A 22032-nucleotide genomic window follows, 5' to 3' on the forward strand; every position below is an offset into this window, starting at 1 on the left:
GTGCAGCCTGCGGCCCGCTGGTTGCCTACCACGGTTCTAGGTGCTTACAAATTGATCGTTTAATAATTTATTCCACTATTTCTCCAGGTACAGAAGTCAGGGCTCACCAGTCTGTAATTCCCTGCATCCTCTCTGTTCCCTTTTTAAAAGAAAGGTACGTGTGCCCTCTCCAGGCCTCTGGGACCAAATCCATTCTCAATCAGGTCTCAGAGATAACTGCTAATGGTGCCAAGATTGCTTCAGCTAGCTCCTTAAGTATCCCATGATGAATTTCATTGGGCACTGCTGACCTGAATATTTCTAACTTAATTAAATACCCTTTAACGTTCTTTCCCTACTTTGGCTTGTATTCCTTCCCATTTGATAATATTAATTGTATTGAGTGACTGGTCACCATCAACCCTTTTAGTGAAAACCAAAGCAAAATAGGCATTAAACACCTCAGCCTTCCTGATGTCATCAGTTATTGGCTCTTCTCCTCACTAAGGAGGGGACCTGCACTTTCCTTCATTTTTCTCTTGCTCTTAACGTATTTAAAGAAACTCTTCTTATTGTCTTTTATATCCCGTGGTTGGGTGTAACCCATTTTGTGCCTTAGCCTTTCTGATTTTGTCCCTACATGCTTGTGCTGTTCTTTTACACGCCTCTGCAATTCATTCATGCTTTTTGTAGGAGTCGTTTTTTATTATTATTTTGGGGAGAGTGGTTTGAGCATTAGCCTGCTAAACCCAGGGTTGTGAGTTCAATCCTTGAAGGGGCCACTTAGGGATCTGGGGCAAAAATCAGTACTTGGTCCTACTGTGAAGGCAGGGGGCTGGACTCAATGGCCTTTCAGGGTCCCTTCCAGCTCTATGAGATAGGTATATCTCCACATATTTTCAGGTTATTAAAGAGCTCCTGATAGGATGAACAGAACACAGCCAATGTGGCTCTGACTCTCCTTCACATAGGGATAGTTTTCAGTTGTACCTTTAATATTGTCTCCTTGAGAAAGTGCCAGCTCCTCTGAATTCCTTTTTCCCTTAGTTTTTTCTTCCCACAGGACCTTATCTACACCTACCAGTTCTCTGAGACTGCTGAAGTCGGCTGTCCTCATTCTGTTGCTCTCACACTAATGGAGGCAGGATTCACTACCTGTGAATGAGGCCCCAGCCCCTCCTGGCTGGTTATTGAGACCCAGGAGCAATTTGTTTCTCTTCTGAGTGAAACAGCCAGTGCCTCAATCAGTGAAGGAACGTCTGGCAGTTGTGTGACCATCATCACTGAAGCATCACACCCAGCTAACAAAGTAGGTAGCATTGAAACTTCTATTCCTCAGGAAGCTCACAGAGAAGGTAGCTAAAGGTTACCTTCAAGCCTAGCTAGCTGATTCAATATACAGGATTCTGTGTAAACTGGATTCAGGGCAAATCACAGAGTCAGTACAGCCCGCAGACAGAGCACATATGCAAGCCAAACATCTGACGACAAGTGGCACTGATGGTTTCTCTCTTGTTGTCAGTGGATGAAGGGCAAGCAACTGTTCTTCTGTTCCTGAAGTGTATTGCAGCACTTGTCACTGCTGATCATGCGGTCCTGCTCTCTCACCTGAAGGAGACAGCAGGATTCCAGAGGAATGCATCCAAATGATCTGAATCCCTCTTAGAAGGACTCACCCCAAAAGAGAGCGAAAAGAAACCACTCTTCTGCCACCTAGCCTTTCACGTGCAGAGTCCCACAAAGATCAGTTCTCTCTCTGGTCCCATACCCCTATTGAGACAACACAGACTTAAACGCCAACAATGCAGGGGTAACACACAGCTCTCTCTGCCCTACAGAACATGAGACAATATCATGGTCACCCACTGTTCGGCTGAGTTCAGCTTCTGCAGAACTGATTGAAGTTAATCCGTAGCATGCAATATTGGCTGACAGAGGGAAAAATGATTTGAGGAGTTTGTAGCCCTGGTACAGTCTCCCTGGATGAAAACTCACAATCACAGCCGGTCAAGTCAGTCTATAGTTTGGAAGGCTACCAGATTCCTCACTGTCACTGAGCTCCCACGTTGCCTTGCCACACCTGTAAGTAGCGTGTACCAGCTCCACTTGGCTAGAAGGCTCTGTTCCACCCTTGAGAACAATGTGGTAGCCCTTCTCATCAGCAGCATGGATTGTCATGAACACATCAGACCTGCCCTCCACTTGCGACACCGTCTCCCCAAAATCATCACATCAAATGCAAGACTTCGGTTTTTATCTTCAAGACATGAACAGAATGGGCCCAGGACACCTAAAAGATTGCCTGGAGCACAGGGACCTCCATCTCCCATGACAACTCCCACCCAGGCACAATGTGATTGTCCACTGTAAAAGTGTCTGTGCAACAGACAGCACTTTCCGGGGGCTGGTCCAAGACTGTATAGAACTCATTCCCCCAGAACCACCTCCAGCATCCTACTCTCTGATTCAAGGGCAACTGCACTTCTGTAACCTCACTGTAACTGAAAAATTCACCTATCAGATCATTACCACCCACCCCCCCCCGCCCCGGCTCCCCAACCCTACAACAAGAACAATGTATGCACGTTCCCCCAGGGACAGAAACTGAGAAGAAATCTGATGTGACACCTCACTTAATGAATTGCTGGAAGGTGCGCCAATGGGTGAGCTATAAGAATCTAGAAAGATGATAATTACCTTTGACAGTATTGTCCTGATGACCCAGATGATTAGCCTTCCATTTATCGTAATGCCAAAAAGGACCATTATGCTCATCTCGTCTGACCTCTTTTGTAAGACAGGCCACAGAATTTTGCAGAGTGATTCCTGCACCAAGCCCAAAATTCTCGCTGAGCTAGGGCACATCTTTTAAAAAGGGATCCAATCTCAGTTTCAAGATTAAAAGAGGAGAATCTACCACATCCATAAATTAGTTGTTTAAAGGTTAGTTATACTCACTGTTAAAAAAAAGTACCTTAATTTTAGTTTGAATTTGTCTAATTTCAGCTTGCACTCATTGGATATGGGTATGCCTTTGTCTACTAAATTAATGAACCCTGGTACTTTGCACATGAAAGTGAGTGGAATCCCTCTGGTCCCAACTGCAGCAACCTCAGATGAAATTTGCACAGGAAAGCATTTCTGTGTAGGAGACTATTCCTCACAGTAGTTTCAGCAGGGATTGGATAGACAGGGTTAATCAGAGGTTCTTAGCTATTTTCTGAAGAGACAAAAACTCTTCTAGTGAGCATGCCCAATGGGGCAGGGATCTGGACGTGTGTTTGCCATTGCTCTTGAAGTTAATCACAAGGCTGTGTTGGTTCAGTGGAAGAGTTGTAGTCTGTTGGCTTTCAGAACTGCATTTCTGGCTGAGCCCTGATCTGAATGCCATCCCAAATCAGATCCATTTGTTCACAAAGGTGCTGCAGGACCATTGGCATAAAAATATCTTGGCAGGGATTTGCTGAGGTGTTTTTTAAAAAAAAATGGAAGGGCCCTATAACAGAAGCATCTTGTAAGCGAACATACATCTCATCTCCTTAACATAGGTTAAGGTGACTAAATGCCCTGAGATGGTGGCACTGTGCGGGTTGCTGTGTGGCCAGAGATATTTTGTATCTTTGTTCAGTGTTTTGAGCTCTGTTATTTCTCTGAATGTCTGATTCCATTGTTAGAGAGATGGAGTGCAGCCAAAGAAATGCTTGGGTACAGAACTACGCTCCATGGCTTCTCTAATATCTCCATGCAAGGAGGGCGCTTGTCCACAAAAAATACCGTCAGGTCAGGTATATGTCCATTGCTAGACGCAGATGGCAAAACCGTAAATAGTGATCTAGAAAAGGCAGAAATGTTCAAGAGATATTTTTGTTCTGTGCTTGGAACAAAGCAGGAGGATGTGTCCATCCCGTATGATGTTACGCATGGAATAAAAAGCTTACCATCTCTAACAACGGAGGATGTGAGGCAGCATCTGCTGAAACTGAACATTTCCAAACCAATGGGCATGGACAACATCACCCCAAGGCAAAGGCACTAACTGTGGCACTCTCTGAATCACTAATGCTAATTCTTAACAAATCCTTGAAAATGGAGGAATTCCACCGACCTGGAGGACTGCCAACATAATTCCAATCTTGTAAAAAGATAAAAGGGAAACCATAGGGAACTACAGACCAGTTAGCCTGACGTCCATACTGGGTAAAATAGTGGAAAAGTTAATTCAGGACTCCATCAACAGAAAACGGAGGCTAGAAATGTATAATTACTGCCAGTCAGCATGGTTTCATGGAAGCGAGGTCTTGTCAAACAGAGCTGTCGTCTTTTTTTGACAGGATTACAGTTCTGGTTGATAAAGGTCACTGTGTTGATACAATAAGCTTGGATTTCTCCAAGGCATTTGACTTATTACCACATGACATTTTGATTAAAAACGTGCATTATGTGGCCCTAACAGGGTGCACATTAGATGGATTAAAAACTGGCTCACCGAGAGATCTCAAAACGTAATTGTTAATGAAGGGCTATGAACGAGCGCTGATGCTTCTAGAAGGGGTCCCCAAGGGATCGGTGCGTGACCCAGCACTACTCAAGATCTTTATCAAGGAACTACATGATGACAGGTCACAGGAGCAAGCAAACAGGAGTGGCTGACAGGGGAGTTTGGCGAGGAAGTTCTCCAGGTGAAGGAGAAGCGATTATGTGACCCTTGGGGTAAGTTTGTATCTGTGTTTGTGTTGTGCTTGCTGCTTGACTGAAATATACCATGTTGTCTCTTTGTTTGGGGGACCGTGTGCTGAGGCTAGCGGCCTGCTAGGCAAGGCTAAGAGCTTCTTAACGAGACTGTGATCCCTAAGCCCGTTAGCCCCCATCAACCCTTAACTAGGGGGCGGGGCTACTCAGGAAGACCAGGGCTTTAAAAACAGGGCAGGCTCCAGGCGCCAGCATTCCAAGCTGGTGCTTGGGGCGGCATTCTGCAAGGGGCGGCCGTCCCCCTTGTTTTGCCCCCAAGCAGCGCGCTGAATTGCCGCCGCGGGCGGCGGGGGCAGTCCGTGTGCCCTTAGGGCAGCAGGCGCGTTTCCGCGGCAGCTTCAGCTAAACATAGAAGCTGCTGCCGAATTGCCACCGCCGCGGAAACACACCTGCCGCCCTAAGGGCACACGGACTGCCCCCGCCGCCCACGGCGGCAATTCGGCGCGCTGCTTGGGGCGGCGAAAACTGTAGAGCCGGCCCTGTTTAAAAAGCCCGCTCCTAAGCAACCAAAGGAGCTAGCAAACAGGAGTGGCTAACGGGAGTTTGGCGAGGAAGTTCTCCAGTGAAGGAGGAGCAATTACGTGACCCTTGGGGTAAGTTTGTTGTCTGTAGTGTGTGTGTTTAGAGGAGAAGTGGGAGGGGGAGCTAGATACACTTAACATTCTTTACACTTAAAGCCAAAACCACCCCCCCAATAAAAACAAAACATCAACAAAGGAACGAGCTGCAGGAATAAAAAGAGATTGCAGGCAGAAGTCCAGCAAGAGTGGGGGCTGTCCAGTTTATTGCACCCAATGCAGCATGTATGATTACTTTCCCTGTGGGCAGGCAGCATCTGTGTGCATTTGGTGCAAGGAGCTCCTGGCCCTCGGAGACGGTGTATGGGCTTTGGAGACCAGAGTGGCTCAGCTGGAGGAGCTGAGGGAGACAGAGAGGTACACAGATGAGACTTTCGGGGACACAGTAGAATGGTCCCACCCCCGGTCTGACAGCCTCTGTGCTGTTGAGGAGGATGAAAGTCTCAGGGAAGGAGAGAATCTAACTGGAGCAGAGGAAAATGATCCCACAGTTGGGACCCTCCGTCCAGATGATGTCATGGTGTCCTCTCGCCCTGAGGATACCTCTCTGGGGGAGGGCACTCTGGTTATTGGCAAGAGACAGGTAATAGTTATGGGGGATTTGATCATTAGAAACATAGATAGCTGGGTTTGCGATGACTGGGAAAGCCACATGGTGATTTGCCTGCGTGGTGCAAAGGTTGCAGATCTCTCGAGACATCTAGACAGACTTATGTGTAGTGCTGGGGAGGAACCAGTGGTCATGGTACATGTAGGTACCAATGACATAGGGAAGGGTAGGAGAGAGGTCCTGGAAGTCAAATTTAGGCTGCTAGGCAAGAGACTGAAATCCAGGACCTCCATGGGAGCCATTCTCTGAAATGCTTCCAGTTCCACATGTAGGGCCAGTTAGACAGGCAGAACTGCAGGGTCTCAATGCGTGGATGAGACGATGGTGTAGGGAGGAGGGATTTAGATTTATTAGGAACTGGGGAAACACAAAAATGAGGAAGTTAGTTAACCAGAAATTAAAAGGTACAGTGCCAAAATCCCTGAAAGCTGCATGGAAACTTTTTAAAGATACCATAATAGAGGCTCAACTTAAATGTATAGCCCAAATTAAGAAACATAATATGAGAACCAAATAAGAGCCACCGTGACTAAACAACAAAGTAAAAGAAGCAGTGAGAGGCAAAAAGGCATCCTTTAAAAAGTGGAAGTTAAATCCTAGTGAGGAAAAGAGAAAGGAGCATAAACACTGGCAAGTGAAGTGTAAAAATATAATTAGGAAGCCAAAAAAGAATTTGAAGAGCAGCTAGCCAAAGACTCAAAAAGTAACAGCAAAATTTTTGTAAGTACATCAAAAGCAGGAAGCCTGCTAAACAACCAATGGGGCCACGGGACGATTGAAATGCTAAAGGAGCACTCAAGGACAATAAGGTCATTGTGGAGAAACTAAATAAATTCAATGCATTGGTCTTCACAGCTGAGGATATGGGGGAGATTCCCAAACCTGAGCCATTCTTTTTAGGTGACAAATCTGAGGAATTGTCCCAGACTGAGGTGTCATTAGAGGAGGTTTGGGAACAAATTGATAAACTAAACAATAATAAGCCACCAGGACCAGATGGGATTCACCCAAGAGTTCTGAAGGAACTCAAATGTGAAACTGCAGAACTACTAACTATAGTCTGTAACCTCTCATTTAAATCAGCTTCTGTACCAAATGACTGGAGGATAGCTAATGTGGTGCCAATTTTTAAAAAGGGCTCCAGAGGTGATCCCAGCAATTAAAGGCCGCTAAGCCTTACTTCAGGACCGGACAAAATGGTTGAAACTATAGTAAAGAATAAAATTGTCAGACATAGATGAACATAATTTGTTGGGGAAGAGTCAACATGGTTTTTGTAAAGGGAAATCATGCCTCACCAATCTACTAGAACTCTCTGAGGGGGTCAACAAGCATGTGGACAAGAGGGATCCAGTGGATATAGTGTACTTAGGTTTTCAGAAAAGCTCTGACAAGGTCCCTCACCTAAGGCTTTTAAGCAAAGTAAGTTGTCCTGGGATAAAAGGGAAGGTCCTCTTATAGATTGGTAACTGGTTAAAAGACAGGAAACAAAGAGTAGGAATAAATGATCAGTTTTCAGAATGGAGAGAGGTAAATAGTGGTGTCCCCCAAGGGTCTGTACTGGGCCCAGACCTATTCAACATATTAATAAATGATCTGGGAAAAGGGGTAAACAGTGAGATGGCAAAATTTGCAGATGATACAAAACTACTCAAGATAGTTAAGTCCAAAGCAGACTGTGAAGAGCTACAAAAGGCAGATGAAATTAAATGCAAAGTAATGCACACTGGAAAACATAATCCCATAAAATTATCCATATAAAATGATGACGTCTAAATTAGCTGTTACCACTCAAGAAAGAGACCGTGGAGTCATTGTGGATAAGTTCTCTGAAATCATCCACTCTATGTGCAGCGGCAGTCAAAAATGTGACCAGAATGTTGGGAATCATTAAGAAAGGGATAGATAATAAGACAGAAAATATCATATTGCCTCTATATAAATCCATGGTACACCCACATCTTGAGTACTGCGTGCAGATGTGGTCACCCCATCTCAAAAAAGATATATTGGAATTGGAAAAGGTTCAGAAAAAGGCAACAAAAATTATTAGGGGTATGGAATGGCTTCCGTATGAGGAGAGATTAATAAGAGAGGAACTTTTCATCTTGGAAAAGAGACAACTAAGGGGGGATAAGACAGTGGTCTATAAAATCATGACTGGTGTGGAGAAAGTAAATAAGGAAGTGTTATTTACTCCTTCTCATAACACAAGAACTAGGCAAATATCTAGATGAGTTGATGTACCCCCTGGAAGACCTCTGCATACCCCCAGGGATACACATACCCCTGGTTGAGAACCACTGCCTTACTGTGTCTCCAGATGAGATAGGCTGGCCTTCAGGGGTGATGTATGTATATTCATCATGTATATTACAATAGAAGCTCTTATTAAAAATTCAGCATTGCTTTCCTAGAAGGCTTTGCATTCTGAAGGACTCTTTTACAGGTCACTGGGATAGTGACAATTAAAAGAAAGAATCCAACATTTTCTTGCTTTTAAATTAAAGATGAGACACATCTGAGATTCTTTGCCAAAGAGTAAATTATTTTTCCATTTAGCCTGTGAGCAATTATGAAATTAATGTCCAGCCCTTTAGAATTGACATTTGAACCCGTACTCTTCTGACGCTTTCTCTGAAGGGCTGGGCTGGGTGGGAGGGAGTGCTGTTAGTGCCACTCCTGGACATTATAATAATAATAGGAGATATACCAATCTCCTAGAACTGGAAGGGACCTTGAAAGGTCATCAAGTCCAGCCCCCTGCCTTCACTAGCAGGACCAATTTTTGCCCCAGATCCCCAAGTGGCCCCCTCACCGATTGAACTCACAACCCTGGGTTTAGCAGACCAAAGTGCAAACCACTGAGCTATCCCTCCTCCCCTATGCTATGTTAATTTAGAGTTATTGGGTACATTTGCTTTTAGACCATTTGTGGCTATGCAGATAGAGAACTATGCTAGGCATACAATTCTCCTTGGGAGAGCCAGAGATAAAGCACTCTTTGCTGAGGTTGCTCAATTGTAGAATGAGCTACTAGATGAGATTGCCAACTCTGTCCACATATCTATTCAGGGGACACCATCATAGGACCTAACCACATCAGCCACGCCATCAGGGGCTCGTTCACCTGCACATCTACCATTGTGATATATGCCAGCATGTGCCAGCAATGCCCCTCTGCCATATACGTTGGCCAAACCGGATAGTCTCTATGCAAAATAATAAGTGGACACAAATCAGACATCAAGAATTATAACATTCAAAAACCAATTGGAGAACACTTCAACCTCCCTGGTCACTCAATTACAGACCTAAAAGTTGCAATACTCCAACAAAAAAATTTCAAAAACAGACTCCAACCAGAAACTGCTGAATTGGAATTAATTCGCAAACTGGACACCATTAAATTGGGCTTGAATAAAGACTGGGAGTAGACGGGTTATTACACAAAGTAAAACTATTTCCCCATGCTAATTTTTTCCCCTACTGTTACTCACACCTTCTTGTCAACTGTTGGAAATGGGCCATCCTGATTATCACTACAAAAGTTTTTTTCCTCCTGCTGATAAGAGCCCACCTTAACTGATTAGTCTCGTTATAGCTGGTATGGCAACACCCATTTTTTCATGTTCTCTGTGTATATATATCTTCCTACTGTATTTTCCACTGCATGCATCCGATGACGTGGGTTTTAGCCGGCGAAAGCTTATGCCCAAATAAATTTGTTAGCCTCTAAGGTACCACAAGTACTCATTCTTTTTTTTTTAGATGAGATTAGATTAGCCCAAAAGCTGACTGTTCGTAGAACAGTTTGCAAGCCTCACCTGTTTTTTAAAGCTTTCCAACTCATGGGTAAGTGGAAAGCAAGTAGGGTTTCCTACCTCTCAAAAGGATGAAAAGCAGAGTCCTCTATGGAGTCCAGTGTGGACTCTGCCAGGCAGATCTAATTTGCTTATTAGGCATTTCAGTGAATGACTGCTACAGAAACACCTGCGATGGATAACTTGCTGTCCCTCTGTCTGCTTGTTCTCTCAGAGCCACTGGGACTCTTACAGGTGCCTTCCCCAGCTCCACCCTTGTTGGAAGGATAATTTTGGGGGTCTTTCACAGAATCAGTTCAATTAACTCAGCTGCCATTGTCCTGGGGTCCTGCCCTCTCACACAAGGGCAGCATAGAATCATAGAATAGAATCATAGACTATTAGGGTTGGAAGAGACCTCAGGAGGTTATCTAGTCCAACCCACTGCTCAAAGCAGGACCAACACCAACTAAGTCATCTCAGCCAAGGCTTTGTCAAGCCGGGCCTTAAAAATCTCTAAGGAAGCAGATTCCACCACCTCCCTAGGGAACCCATTCCAGTGCTTCACCACCCTACTAGTGAAATAGTGTTTCCTAATATCCAACCTAGACCTCCCCCACTGCAACTTGAGACCATTGCTCCTTGTTCTGTCATCTGCTACCACTGAGAACAGCCTAGATCCATCCTCTTTGGAACCCCCTTTCGGTAGTTGAAGGCTGCTTTCAAATCTCCCCCTTTCTCTTCTCTTCTGCAGACTGAATAACCCCAGTTCCCTCAGCCTCTCCTCATAAGTCACGTGCCCCAGCCTCCTAATAATTTTCACTGTCCTCCGCTGGACTTTCTCCAATTTGTCCACATCCCTTCTGTAGTGGGGGAACCAAAACTGTATGCAATACTCCAGGTGTGGCATCACCAGTGCCAAATAGAGGGGAATAATCACTTCCCTTGATCTGCTGGCAATGCTCCTACTAATACAGCCCAATATGCCATTATCCTTCTTGGCAACGAGGGTACACTGCTGACTCATATCCAGTTTCTGATCCACTGTAACCCCCAGGTCCTTTTCTGCAGAACTGCTGCTTAGCCAGTTGGTCCTCAGCCTGTAGCAGTGCATGGGATTCTTCCGTCCTAAGTGCAGGACTCTGCACTTGTCCTTGTTGAACCTCATCAGATTTCTTTTGGCCCAGTCCTCCAATTTGTCTAGGTCACTCTGGACCCTATCCCTACCCTCCAGCGTATCTACTTCTCCCCGCAGCTTAGTGTCATCTGCGAACTTGCTGAGGGTGCAATTAATCCCATCACTCAGATCATTAATAAAGATGTTATACAAAACCAGCCCCAGGACCGACCCCTGGGGCACGCCGCTTGATACCGGCTGCCAACTAGACATTGAGCCATTGATCACTACCCATTGAGCCCGACAATCTAGCCAGCATCTCAGAATGGAACGAAAAATTCGGGATACCTGGTCTAATGCAAATTAGCTTTTTTATAACAAACACGTCTTCAAAGCAGGCATCCTACGCAGACCAGCCAAGACCGCTCGACAAACACACAGCTAAAACTACAGGAAAAGTCTTTCAAAGACTCAGCTTTTATCACACTAGCTATTGAACATCAGCCCTTTTTCACATGGATGCTCAGCTGAACTACCATGGCCTCTTTCAAATTCCTCCTTGAGAACCATTTATATCACAACGCCTACAAACAGCTGAGCAGCTAGTAATGTCTAGGCAGAAGGGCAGAACAATGCCAGCAACTTCTGCAGTAGTGCCTCATTCTTCACCCTGTCCTCTGTCTGTTGCTTTCCTTCTGGATTGCAAGCTCTTTGGAGCAGAGACCAGGCGCTATATCTGCACAGTGCCCAGCACATTTCAGTCACTACTTCCAAATAATGAACTACGGACCCACTGGGTCAAAACTTGGCAAGAAATAAGGTGTATGCCAGGAGAAGTACAGAAGGGTTTGCTCTGAGGCAGGGATCGGCAACCTTTGGAAAGCGTCCCATCAGGGAAAGCTGCTGGCAGGCCCGGATGGTTTGTTTACTTGCAGCGTCTGCAGGTTCGGCCGATCGTGGCTCCCACTGGCTGTTTGCTGCTCCAGGCCAATGGGGGCGGCGGGAAGTGGTGCAGGCCGAGGGATGTGCTGGCCATTGCTTCCCGCCGCCCCCATTGGCCTGGAGCGGCAAACAGCGGTCAGTGGAACCTGCGATCGGCTGAACCTGAGGATGCAGCAGATAAACAAACCATCCCGGCCTGCCGGCGGCTTTCCCTGACAGGCCGCATTCCGAAGGTTGCCAATCCCTGCTCTAAGGCCACATACATCAGCTCAGAAAGAATGGAGGAGTCTGGGTGAGATTCCTTTTATATAATCCTGAATGGAACACTGGCATCAAGCTCTTTGCACATACGCTGCCTAGCTGTGCCCAGCTGTGCCGCTCTAGAGGACTGGAGGGGGCGGAAGGACACACATGACTCCTTAGGAAAGGAAAGTGCAGAAGCAATCCAGTGAAGGAGACGGAAAGGAGTCTCTCCACCCCGATCTCTTCAAAGATGGGCTAGTCTTGGACTGCAAACCAGTGCCATGAGGAACTGCCTTTTAGGCACTACAGCGCTGGGCCCTAGAGAAAACCCGAAGTTTGAGGGAGGTGGAAAATTGAGAGCTGTGGGTCTCATCCCCAAGAAACATCTGAGGTGTGGGACTGGGGAAGAGGTGGGAAACTAAACCAGCCAAACCGAAACTGGGGAGGGGAAACAACAGGGACACATGGGCCCGGCCAGGAAGGGCAGCAGGGCCGTGGCCCCGGCTGAGTGGGATCACTGTTTTTATTAATCACACACTCTGACATCCCCCCTGCACTTGATCTGTAGAAGTGCTGGCTGAGCAGCTCGCTGGACCCTCAATGCTGATTTTCAATAAGCGTCGGGACACTGGGGAAGTTCCAGAAGGCAGCCAATGTGTTAGCACTTAAAAAGGGTAAACAGGAGGACCTGGCTAGTCTGTCAATCTGACATTGGACTCGGGCAAGACAACCTGATATGGGACTTCATTAATAAAGTATTAAAGGAGGTTATATAATTAATGCCAATCAACAAGGTTCTATGGAAAATAGATCCTGTCAAACTAACAAGATTGTTTTGATGAGATCACAAGTTTGACTGATCAAGATAACAGAGTTGATGTAATATACTTAGACTTCGGTACGGCGTTTGATTTGATGGTGCATGACATTCTGATTAAAAACTAGAAAGATAAAATTCACATGGCCCATATTAAATGGACTGAAAGCAGGCAAACGGCTAGATCCCTAGATGTGACTGTAAATAGGGGACCATTGCTGAGCGGTCTGTTCCCAGTGCAGTCCCACAGCTAACAGGTCTTGGCCCTATGCTATTTAGCATTTTTATTAATGGCCTGGAAGAGAACATAAAATCAAGTTTGCAGATATGTGATGGGCGGGTAAGTCTCCCACTGGAGAGTTAAGGGTCAGGGGCAGCTCCGGGCCTGGGAAGCCCAGCTCTGACGGGCCTGAGGAAGGGACTTCACACAGGGAGTCTCTTCAGCACAGCAGGGTGGCAGGTGGAGAGAAGCAGATCCCCGCTCACCGCTGCAGCAGGACCATGCCAGGAAGGCATTCCCAGGGAAAGGCCTACTGCCCAGAGCTGGGGCTCCCCACTGAGACCTGTGGGACAGATTGCCGAGGGCAACTGCCAGTCCTGACACAGCCCGAGGAGGGGCAGAGAGGTAAGAAGAGACCAAGGGAGAGTGTTAGTTGGACCGCAGGTAACGGACTGCTGCCTTACGATACACACGAGAGCCCCCGTATTGGAACCTGGTGGAGTGGGAGGGCCTGGGTTCCCCTCCTCACGCGTTGCCGCAGACCCTTACCAATAGGCGGGGCTGCCGCCACAGCCTGGCTCTTAGGCTCTTCTTGCAATTTATTAAACTAAGAGGCGGATGAGTAAATCTAAGCCCACAAACCTGCTATTTCGCTCTGATCCAGCTGTTCCATACTGCACACTGGGGGACATCTATTCACACCTGGAAACTATTACAAAGACTTTCCCTGCAATTTAAGCTAGATAATATATACTTTTCTCAAGCACCTTGAAGTCTTTCCTTAAACAACGTCATTGAGTTGATCTCTTTCCACTCTCGAGATCTCCAGTGAAGTGAGGGATGGCAAGATAAGGGCTCTCCTTCAAATTGTTTTAATCTGCTTTGCTGTACTGAGCAGACAGTACCTTAGATATTATCTCGCCATCTCTGCACTCTTCAGTTTGCTGTACTGCTTCTGAAACAAATGAGGTTCAGATATACTAGCTTGTCAGGCCAACCCAACCTACGCACGCCTAGGGATGCCATGTCATGGCCTGCTGGCCTGCTAGGAACAGGTATCAGCAGTTCCACCCTAGGCCACTACCTTTGAAAGCTAGTGAGCTTGGAGTGCTCAGATCCGAAATCAGAGTTTTCCTTCCTCCAGAGAGACTTGCCTGCTCTCTGGCCCAGTCTGAAATCAGAATTTCCCTTCTCCTATATACTGTTGGTTCACGGCACCTTAATCCATAATATTTGGTTCAACCCTTCTGGGTTTCCCCAACAGGGGCTCCCCATATCAGCCACCTGGGGGATGCACCTGTACACCACTGTATCTGTCTACTGCTCCCCTTGGCTGGAAAGATGCTTTCAGAAGAAAAGATCTCTGCTCTAAAGGAACTGCTGTGGCCAAGAGGGGAAACAAGTTCTCAATATCTGGGATATTTCTATTTTCCAAAGAAAATCACAGCAATACCAACCTCATATTATTGATTACAGAGTCACAGATTCCAATGGCAGAAGGGGCCATTGTGATCATTTAGTCTGACCTCCTGTACAGCACAGGCCAGAGGCCTGCTCTGCAATAATTCCTAGAGCAGAGCTTTTAGAAAAAACAGCCACTCTTGAATTAAAAATTGTCAGTGCTGGAGAATCTACCCCAACCCTTGGTAAAATGTTCCAATGGTTAATTACTGTCATTGTTAAAAAAATTACACCTTATTTCCAGTCTAGCTTCAAATTACAGGCATTGGAACATACCTTTCTCTGCTCCACCGAGGAGCCCATTAAATACTTGTCCCCGTGTAGATACTTACAGACTGTAATCAAGTCACCCCTTAACCTTCTCTTTGTTTAGCTAAATAAATTGAGCTCTTTGAGTCTATCACTATACAGTATGTTTTCTAATCCTTTAATCATTCTCATGGCTCTTCTCTGAACCCACTCCAATTTATCAACATCTTTCTTGAATTGTGGGCACCAGAACTAGACAAATTAGAGGATTGGGCCAAAAGAAATATGATGAGGTTCAACAAGGATAAGTGCAGAGTCCTGCACTTAGGACAGAAGAATCCCATGCACTGCTACAGACTAGGGACCGAATGGCTGGGCAGCAGTTCTGCAGAAAAGGACCTAGGGGTTACGGTGGACGAAAAGCTGAATATGAGTCAACAGTGTGCCCTTGTTGCCAAGAAGGCTAATGGCATTTTGGGTTGTATAAGTAGGGGCATTTCCAGCAGATCGAGGGATGTGATCATTCCCCTCTATTCAGCACTGGTGAGGCCTCATTTGGAGTACTGTGTCCAGTTTTGGGCTCCACACTACAAGAAGGATGTCGATAAATTGGAAAGAGTCCAGCAGAGGGCAACAAAAATGATTAGGGGGCTGGAGCACATGACTTATGAGGAGAGGCTGAGGGAACTGGGATTGTTTAATCTGCAGAAGAGAAGAATGAGGGGGGATTTGATAGCTGCTTTCAACTACCTGAAAGGGGGTTCCAAAGAGGATGGATCTAGACTGTTCTCAGTGGTAGAAGATGACAGAACAAGGAGTAATGGTCTCAAGTTGCAGAGGGGGAGGTTTAGGTTGGACATTAGGAAAAACTTTTTCACTAGGAGGGTGGTGAAGCACTGGAATGGGTTCCCTAGGGAGGTGGTGGAATCTCCTTCCTTAGAGGTTTTTAAGGTCAGGCTTGACAAAGCCCTGGCTGGGATGATTTAGTTGGGTTTGGTCCTGCTTTGAGCAGGGGCTTGGACTAGATACCTCCTGAGGTCCCTTCCAACCCTGAGATTCTATGATTCTATGAACTGGACACAGGATTCCAGCAGTTCACACCAATTCCAGAGGCAGAGGTAAAATAACCTCTCTGCTCCTACCAGAGATTCCCTCATTTATGCACCCCAGGATCATGTTAGCTCTGTTGGTCACAGCACCACTCTTGTTTAGCTTATTAACCACCATGACCCCCAAATCTTTTTCAGTGTCACTGCTTCCCGGGATATTCTGCAAGCATGCGCTCATTCTTTGTTCCTAGACATATACACTTAGCTGTATTAAAATGCACATTAAGAATACAAGAGCTGCCATAGTGGGTCAGACCATGGTCCATCTTGGCCAGTATCTTGTCTGACATTGGCACATACAAGAGCTTCAGGAGGAGTGGACAGAAGAGGGTTGTCATGGAGTGATCCACCCCTGTCTTCCACTCCCAGCTTCAGGCAGCCAGAGGCTTAGGGACACTCAGACCATGGGGCTGCGTCCTGACCATCCTGGCTAAGAGTCATTGATGGACCTATCCTTCATGAACTTATCCTGTTCTTTTTCGAAGTCAGTTATATTTTTGGCCTTCACAACTATATTTCATTTTCTATCTTTCAACTAGTTATGATCCCCAGAGGACCTTTCCATCTTTCCCCCAAGGCTACTCATTTACTTTACTTGAATGGAATTGGATCTGAATTAGATCTGGATTGGATCATCAAGTCCTCCTTCTCACTCCATCAAAGAATCCACATGCTTTGCTTCCTCTCAAAGATTTTTTAACAGATCCCGCATGATTTTCCTTTTTACAAAAGCCATGTTGACTCTCTCCCAACAAATCGTGTTTATCTTCGTGTCTGAAAATTCTGTTCTCTATTACTGTTTCAACCAATTGGCCCAGTACTAAAGTTAGGCAGTCCAGTGTGTAGTGTACCAGAACTCCCCCAGCCTTTTTTTAAAAAAGTTAGTTTACATACCTTCCTTCTGTCATCTGGGCTGATTGCTGATTTAGGCGATATACCAAATAAGCCAGTAGTTTTTTTTGTTTTTTTCATGAATTCCCTTCCCAGAGATGTCTGTGGTGAATGATGGTTATTTACTATAACTTATGTTATTTTCATTTTCATGTGTTCTTCTTCCATTGACACATCAATGTGTGGTGGTACAGTACAGAAAGAATGCTCAAAAGAAAAGCTCTGATGTGAGTTCTCCCCCAATCTGCAAGAATGAAAGATGCAGAAGAGTTTCTTTTTTCCTTTGCTTGGGCTTTGTCTCTGGGTTCTCTTAACTTCTTTTGCCATCTTTGCCATCCCCTAACCGTGACCCGCAGGACACCTGTCCTGCCTGCTTTTTGTTAAGTTTTTTTGCATTTGCATTGCATTTGCATTTTCTTCGAGTTCTGCTTTTTTTACGGTCTTATTACTACTTACTTTTTACTTGTGCTTGTGTGTGTGTTCCTATTTTCCTCTCCTTCCTATTTTCTCCCAACCATCAACAAAGCTAACAGCTCTGCTACCTCAGCTGTTGGCATTCTTTTGGTCCTCCTATTGTGTTTTTTTATTTGATATTGTTTGCTTGCACCCAGTTTACCAAGCAATCCAGATTGCTTTGCACCAGTGATGTGTCTCCTTCATTATTTACCACTCCCCCAATTTTTGTATTATCTGCAAACTTTACCAGTGATGATGGGCAGCCAGGCAAACAGGTGTACCACGCTACTCAACACCAGCCCCAGTTCTTTTCATTCTCCATTCCAATCCTCGTCCTATAATAACCCTAACACCCTTTCCAGCCTGTCTCTCTAAGGCAACAAGAGCTATTTGCCACATGCCCAAACCAGCCATGTCACGGAAACCGCCTCCTCCCAGAACCTTCAACACCAACTGAAGCATCAATGGCCTGAATATAATCCCAACATCCCAAACAGTCTCCTCGCCCTAATACTAACCTAACTGTTGTGACATCAGCACTACCCAGCCAGGTTTCCCCCAGTGCAACTCAGTCTGTTCCCAAACACTAGCCACCCACAGTGACTTCACAGGGTGCATCCGATGAAGTGGATATTCACCCACGAAAGCTCATGCTCCAATACGTCTGTTAGTCTATAAGGTGCCACAGGACTCTTTGCTGCTTTTACAGATCCAGACTAACACGGCTACCCCTCTGATACTTCACAGGAATTGTTGCACTGGATCAGACCTATGGTCCACCTAACCCAGTCTCCCATCTCTGATAGTGCTAAATATCAGCTGCTTCAGGAGAATGTACAAGAAACCACATACCCAACAGTTTTGGAATAATTGGCTCATAGAGAACTTTTCCTCCTGTGGCAAGGCACCTTCTCAGTCTCCCCAGCCTCTGCTGCTTTTAGCCCTGGTGAGACAGGCTTGGGTAATATGGTCCCCCTTGGGACACTGGGGAAGTCTGCTCCCTGTATCTCCACCAGTCCTGTTTAGAGTCTTTTTACTCCCTTGTGGGAGAGAGCACTGCCTCTCCTCTCCTCCTGGGGAGGCTCGCTGTCTTGCTGCTCCAACACTCCTGGCAGCAGGGCTCTTTCCTTCTCTCTCTGCTCTGCCCCCTCCTTCCTCCCAGGGAAGGGTTTAAAAAGGTCTCAGGCAGCCCTAAGTTGGAATCAGCTGATCCTAATTAACCTCAGGTAGCTCCCCCTCAGCTGATTCTAAGTGCTACCTTGGGAACCCTTTCTCAGCTGAACCTGATTGACCTGTAGTTGCCTCCCAGTTCATAAGGAGGAGGGGCCTTTTAACCCTCTGGGACTGATTCCTACCCCTCCCTTGCAGCTCTCTGTCCTGAGTTTATCACACTCCTTGTTAGTAAGCATTTGGCTTATTCTCGGAAGCATGAAGGTTTTATTGCTTTTATCCTATCTAAAGTAATACTTAATCCTTTCTGCAATCTTGCTAAACTCTTGATCTAAATGATAACTTGTGGCTTTGAGTTCAACATGTTTGAGTTCATTATGTTTTATGTAAAAAGTATTTTGTTTTATCAGTTTTGAACACATGGCATTTCAGTTTCATTGAGCATCTGCAGGCTGGTCTATGCTACAAATGCGTTGCCAATATCGTTATATCGGTATGCCTTTGCCGGCAGAGCCCCCTGCTGGAGTTACCGGTTAAGCTGACAGGAGAAGGAATTCTGACGGCTTAGCCAAACCACTGCCCCACAGGACACTAGTTAAGTTGACAGAAGTACTCTGCTGTTGGCAAAGCTGCATCGACATGATGGGTTTTCCCAGAACAGCGAAGTCAGCTAGGAGGTGTGATTTTTTTTTCACATTTCTTGTCGACACAGCGATGCCAGCAAAACTTTATAGCACAGGCTAAGCCTTTGTGTTATTGTACTATTAGAGAGTAAATAGGAGTATCCAGGTTAGCCCTAACTTATACACTCTCTTCTCATTCCAAAGTCTTTCCATGCTCTTGGTCATTTTCACCACTGGACCCTTTCTGTTTTTGCTCTCTCTCTCTCTCTCTCTCTCTCTCGATGGGATGACCAGAACTGAATACAGCATTCCAAGCGGTATCTTCCACTTATATAATGATATTACAACAATTTCAGTAATATCTTCTGTTCCTTTCTTTATACAACCTAACGTTTTGTTTGCTTTTTGACTGCCACTGTGCACCAAGCAGATGTTTTCATTGAGCTGCTCACAATGATACCAGGTCTTTAGTCCTAAGTGATCACAGTGAAGTTATAACTCAGTAATGTGTATGAGTGGTTCAAACGGTTCCTTCTGATGTTCAATACCTTGCATTTGTCAAAAGTAAATTCCATCTGCCATTCATCTGACTATTCACCTAGCTTGGTTAAGTCCCACTGTCCACTGGCTTAAATAATTTTGTGTCATTTGCAAATTGCCACTCATTATTCACAGCCTTTTTCAAGATGTTAAGATACCAAACAAATGCAACATTAGACCTAGCATAGACCCTGGGGACTCCCCACTATTCACATATTGCCATTTTGTGTCTCTTAGCCAGTTTCTGATCTATGGCAGAACTTTGCTTCGTACCCATGACCACACAACACCCTTACCAGCCCGTCTTGAGGGACTTTGTCAAAGGCTTTTTTGTTGTTGAAAATTCATATAAATTACATCTACCAGTTCTCCCCAAAGGTGCCCAGACACCGCACTGATGGTCTCGTTATCAGAACCTCAACAGAGTAACATTCACTCTTTTGTTGACACACGTGAAGGATTTCAAAGTGGTTGGAGAGACTGTTTTCCTATAAAGAGCTGTGACAATTTGTTCGTATCGTGTTCTGTAATGCCTGAGATAGCCCATTCTCCTGCACCAATACCTTATACTAGCATGGGTGCCTAGGAGTAAGCAGAGATCATATCCTCAAAGCACCACCAAGCCTATCCCCTCCCCTAGACAGCCAAACACCTCACATAAAAACCCAGCTCCAGGGGCAGCTTTGCATTCAAACACCAAACCAAGTCCTAGGACCCCTTCCATTCCGAATGTCTCCCAGCCACGCGTAGCCCAGGCCAAGCATGGCTGTGTAACAACAGAGACCCCGTTCTCTTCTCTATTTCCATGCTGAGTGCTGTAACTCCGTACATTTTATCTTGGGGTTGTCTCAAATGCAGCAAACCACATACCACCTCCAGACCTCCAGCCCCAGAACACTCCAGCCCTATCTAAACGATGGCATTTCTGACACACATCTCCCTGTTTTATCTCACACACGCACACAGCATCCTTTCTGCCCTTCTCCAGCAGAGAACCAGAGCTCTCCATCCCTGCCCAATGCTCAGGCTCCAGCTCCCAGGATGCCCAACACAGTTCCCCAACATGGGTCACTAGGAAAAAAAAGGCACTTCTCTGACCCCTACTCCTCTGCCACCAAACGTACTTTTATTCCTAATCTTGGGCACCAACCTCATAGTCATCACTTATCTCAGCCTTTTTCCTAAAGAACTCCACTCCTGGACTGTCAGTGTAGAATGTGGATTGACTGAAGGAAGCTCCCTTCCCATGATCTACTGCAACACAAATCAAGGAGATACCAGTCCCATGGCCTTTAACTATATCCCACTTTCTGCCATCTCTCACCGCGAGGTAGCCTGGCACTTACCTGTGGGAAGTGAAGTTGTCATATGAACCCACAGTGTAATGTCGGAAGAGACGCTTTGTCCTATCTTCTCTCGTTTCTGTAAGAAAAAAGCAGAGATTTCTCATGCTGCTGAAAGATGGGATCAGAACCATCTTCCTGAAAGTATGTGCCGGTGTGAGCAGACCTGCACATGCTCCTCTACCTGCTCCCTCCAGGGACGTGTCTACACAGACACCCATTCGTGCCTACATACTCCTCTGCATCTCCTTAGGTACCCACACAGACTCATTTGCAGAGATCCCACACGCATACTCCTCTGTCCCAGAACGTGTCCATACAGACACACACGCTCTCTTCACTTCTCAAAGTGTCTCTGAGCACAGATCCACATGCACACAACAGGAAAGAGTTTTCTACAAGGACTTTTCAATACAGCTTCCAACCTACTGATTGACAAGCACCAAAGGTTTGTCTCAAAACGTACTGAATGTTCAGAAACCCACACGGAATAAGGTGCAGGCGAGACACACTCTCATATGCCGTTGATCCACCTCCCACTGATGTCACTGGCAGTCGGACCAGGCCCTTAGGTCTGGAGTTGAAGTTCAAAAACACATTTGGTGGGTGTAGAAACTGTTGCAATAAAAGATCTGTGGCTGGCCTGGGCTTGGGCTGAGGGCGATAAAATTGCAATGCAGATGTCCAGGCTTGGGCTGGAGCCTAGTCTCTGGGGCCGGCTCCCTCGTGGGGCCCAGAGCCCAGGCTCCAGCGCAAGCCCAAACCTCTACACTGCAATTTCATAGGCCTGCAGCCCGAGCCCTGTGACCCTAAGTCAGCTGACATGGGCCTGCTGCAGGCGCGAATGTGCCCATAGATCCCAAGGCCCGAAGGGACCACTGTGATCCTCTCGCCTGACCCCCTGCACAGCACAGGCCAGAGACCTGCCCCACAATAATTCCTAGAGCAGAGCTTATAGAAAAAACAGCCAGGCTGGATTTTAAAATTCTCTGTGATCCTGGGTGAATTGTTCCAGTGGTTAATGACTCTCGCCGTCAACAATTTACCCCTTATTTCCAGGCTGAATCTGTCTAGTTTCAGCTTCCAGTCACTGGACTGTGTTACACCTTCGTCTGCTAGACTGAAGAGCCCG

General features: G+C 46.0%; 1 protein-coding gene across 1 annotated transcript in view; it reads right to left on the reverse strand.

Annotated features, from left to right (window-relative positions):
• Positions 1 to 22032, reverse strand: part of SHANK3 (SH3 and multiple ankyrin repeat domains 3) — a 653367-nt gene that overhangs the window by 125883 nt on the left and 505452 nt on the right. Inside the window, exon 17 of the mRNA XM_039498975.1 lies at positions 20904 to 20979. Coding sequence (XP_039354909.1) covers positions 20904 to 20979 — 76 coding nt within the window. The remainder of the gene's footprint in view (positions 1 to 20903; positions 20980 to 22032) is intronic.

This window comes from Mauremys reevesii, linkage group 1 (genome assembly GCF_016161935.1).
Source record: "Mauremys reevesii isolate NIE-2019 linkage group 1, ASM1616193v1, whole genome shotgun sequence".
Classification (NCBI taxonomy): domain Eukaryota; kingdom Metazoa; phylum Chordata; order Testudines; family Geoemydidae; genus Mauremys; species Mauremys reevesii.